Below are 3531 nucleotides of genomic sequence, written 5' to 3' on the forward strand. Positions count from 1 at the left end.
GATTCATAATCTGGTTGTATAATGAGTACATTGTCTGGTAAACAAGGTTGCTGACAAGTAAATCATATCAGGCAAAATCAGTACATAGTCCTAACTGTCAGGATAATGGTATAGGATTGAGCAAGGGAAAGGAAGATTCATGGCTGAAGTCTATGAGCATCTTGAAGTGACTGTATCATGAAGTCCTTTTCTTTTTGTTTTGTGCAGGTTCAACAACTTAGTAGCGACCTATGTGGATTGCATTTAATCAGTCAATACATCTGAACTCCATATTATTTTCCTCAGTCATGTGTAGAGACATGATAGAGACTTGGCAACAAATTACCAACAACCATAGCTGGCTATTATCATAATGTCAGTAATGTGATGATCTGCATCATAATTGTTCCTCATAGTGGAGATTCTTTAGAGATCCATAGATGTATATAGTCACTTATACTGCAGTATGAATACCAGTACTAAATGCTGCAATACTATGTACAGAGGTAGGAGACTGGATAATGGAAGGTATGAAAAAGTAGCAAAGGTAGGGTAGGGGAACATAACCATTTCTGCCTCTGTCAACACTGAGTAATCTATCTGATCAGAAAAAGTACAGTATCCTAAGGAAATTACAGACTGGATGAAGAAATAATGCTTACATCAGAGTGAATAGGCAAAATTAAAATTGAACTCTGAATAAGACAAAAATCAATAAGTGTGGCATCAGGCTCTGCCAATTAGACACAGAATAACCTAACATGACAGAGAACATCACTGGTTCATAATATTATACTATGGCTCTCGGTGGCGTTGTGTATGCAATATTGTGACATAATTACTTAATAAAACCAAACAGTAAAATCAAGAATTGAATGGCTCCAGGTGTCCTTGTGCTTGGAATACATGCAAATCTTAATATCTAAAACAACTGTATAGAAAATATCGATCAGAGGCTCCATGAGGCCTTTCTACATACATAAATTCTGGTTTTGGTAGTCATAAAATGTTACAGAAATCATCTTTGTGATTCAAAGTGGCCTAGGACATGAGATAAATGCTGACCTTGATAGCTAATGAGACGGAAATCATCTTTGTGGCTCAAAGTCGCTTCGTTTTAAATAGTAAAACATCAAAACTTAGAAAGTATCATAAAATATCATTTACTTATAACTTTTATGGCACTCAGAGGCCTGTGCATCAGTCATAATTTCAATATATAATTCGATATGGCTTTTACAAGAACAGAATGCAGTACTATACGGAAGAATGGCTCTGTGTGGCCTGTATGCGTACATATTAGACAAATAGCATCATGAGATTTAAGTATGGCATTGTATGAGTGAAGACACAATATTTATAGGTTGTATAGCTCCCTCAGGGCTTCATAAATGATCTATTAAAAGATTTTTATCTCTGACAATGTGCATATCTACAGGGAAGGATACGGGAATGTCTGATAAGGGCAGTGTACTTTATCTGTAAAAAAAATGATTAATATTCAATTGTTATTCACCTTCAGTCAAGAACTGCTGTGGTCAAATCAAAGAAAAAATGTGATTGTAGTATATGCAAGCATAAAGACAAGAGTACTAAGTGTAATGTAGCTTACTGACTAGGTAAATGTAACACATCACAGTAAATCATGAGATAAATATGGACAGATATGGGTTAATTGCAGAAATAATGGAACTGGAAATGTGATTATTAACCTGAAAAAAAAGCAGTCATGCATGCCAACATAAGAAGGCAGTATCATGAGCGATGTCATATGGAATGTTGAAAAAAAAATTAGGTGCAAAGCTTCTGTGACAGTCTTCCACAAACATCTCCAATCATGTGTGACAGAGTAAGACAGATTTTTCTAAAAAGGACACAACATACACAAAATACATATTAGCATCATACAATAATATTATAGAGGAATCATCAATGTATCAAAATAATCCTCATTATTGTGGCGCAGTCTCCCATAAGTCCAACCCCTCGTCCAAGTCGTGGGAGATGGGCAACGGCACAAAGTAGGGGACTGCCTATAGGGGCGTTGTACAGCGGGGACTTCGTGTGCCCGAGGACCGCTATGGTAGCTGGGAAGGCCCTATGGGAACCCTGAAACGTGACGGCTAACGGGGCTCTGGTGAAGCTGCGATAGGCCTAGCAAGCCAGTAGTGGATAAATCAACTGCTTTCAAAAAGGGAACATGCCTCGGATCACGGAACGGATTTAAAGGAAACCGACCAAGCAATGGAAAAGGATTACAAGATGGTTTACGACTGGGCACCTTAAACGTAAGGACTCTAACTGGGAAGTTAGAAGAAATTGTAGAAATGATGGAAAGGAGGAAATTGAACATTTGGGACTTGCTGAGACTAGGTGGAGAGGAGTTGGTGAAAAACCACTAAGTAAAGGATGTAAACTGTACTGGATAGGGAATGACAGGGGAAGAAATGGAGTGGCAATAGTGGTCAGAGAGGGTCTGCAGGAGGAGGTGGAAGGTATCAATGACCGAATGATAAAAGCCAGAGTACGAGTGAAAGGAAAAAGCATTGAAATCATCCAAGCATTTGAAGATGACATGCAAAAGCAGCTAAATGGAGGTAATCAGATTATAATAGGGGACCTCAATGCACATGTTGGCACAGACAGGAAAGGATTCGAGAAGATAATGGGACCAGAGGGCTGGGGGAACCGAAATAGAGAAGGAAAATTGTTGCTGGAATTCTGCAAGAGGAATGGGCTGGCGATCGCAAATTCCTGGTACAAGAAGAGAAGTAGCCACAAAATAACTTGGTACAGTGGAGACTGGTCCCAAACTTCAGTAGTAGACTACGTACTAGTGGATAGGCAGATGATGAGCAGCCTCACAGATGTTAAGGTCATTTCATCTGAGGCCTTAGACAGTGACCATCGGCTGTTGGTAGCCACCCTGAGAGAGAAAAAAGATAGGAGGGCAACAGACATACAGGAGAAAAGGTTGAAGACATGGATGCTGAAAGAGGATGAACGGAGGACCCAGTACCAGACACTGATCAGGAAGAAGCTGCCAAAGGAAGATCAGAGAACAGTGGAAGAAGAATGGGGAGATTTTAAGAGGGCTCTAGTTGAGGCAGCTGAGACTGTGTGCGGAAGTAAGGAAACTCCATGGTGGAACAACATATGTAAAGAGGCAGTACTTCGAAAGAACAAAGCCTTCAGAGAATGGTTCCAGACCTGAACAGAGGAAGCTAGGGTAAAATATAAGGGAAGTAAGAAAACGGCACAGACCATAGTAAGGGTGGAGAAGAAGAAGTGGATGGAAAAATGGACAAGAATGTTAGAAGAGGACAGTGAAGGGAAGAAAAAAGTACTTTACACCATGGTAAGAAATAAGAGGAACGACAGAAGCGAGTGCCTGAGGATCATGGCTAATAATGGAAGAGTTGCGGAGGAAATGCATGAGCTCAAAAAGATTTGGAAGGAGTACTTTGAAGATCTGTTGAATGCCGTCAAGCGGGTAACTAACAGCGATGGAGAGCCTAAGGCAGCAGACGATTATAATAGTGGGGAAATTGA

At 40.0% G+C, this 3531-nt stretch overlaps 1 protein-coding gene across 1 annotated transcript; it reads left to right on the forward strand.

The window, feature by feature from the left end:
- Nucleotides 1-2644: 2644 nt before the first annotated feature.
- On the forward strand, nt 2645-3193 carry LOC126419449 (uncharacterized). Its single transcript, XM_050086636.1, has one exon. The coding sequence runs from the start codon at nt 2645-2647 to the stop codon at nt 3191-3193; it is 549 nt and encodes a 182-aa protein (XP_049942593.1).
- Nucleotides 3194-3531: the final 338 nt, after the last annotated feature.

The sequence above is a fragment of the Schistocerca serialis genome, chromosome 9 (assembly GCF_023864345.2).
Source record: "Schistocerca serialis cubense isolate TAMUIC-IGC-003099 chromosome 9, iqSchSeri2.2, whole genome shotgun sequence".
Taxonomy (NCBI): domain Eukaryota; kingdom Metazoa; phylum Arthropoda; class Insecta; order Orthoptera; family Acrididae; genus Schistocerca; species Schistocerca serialis.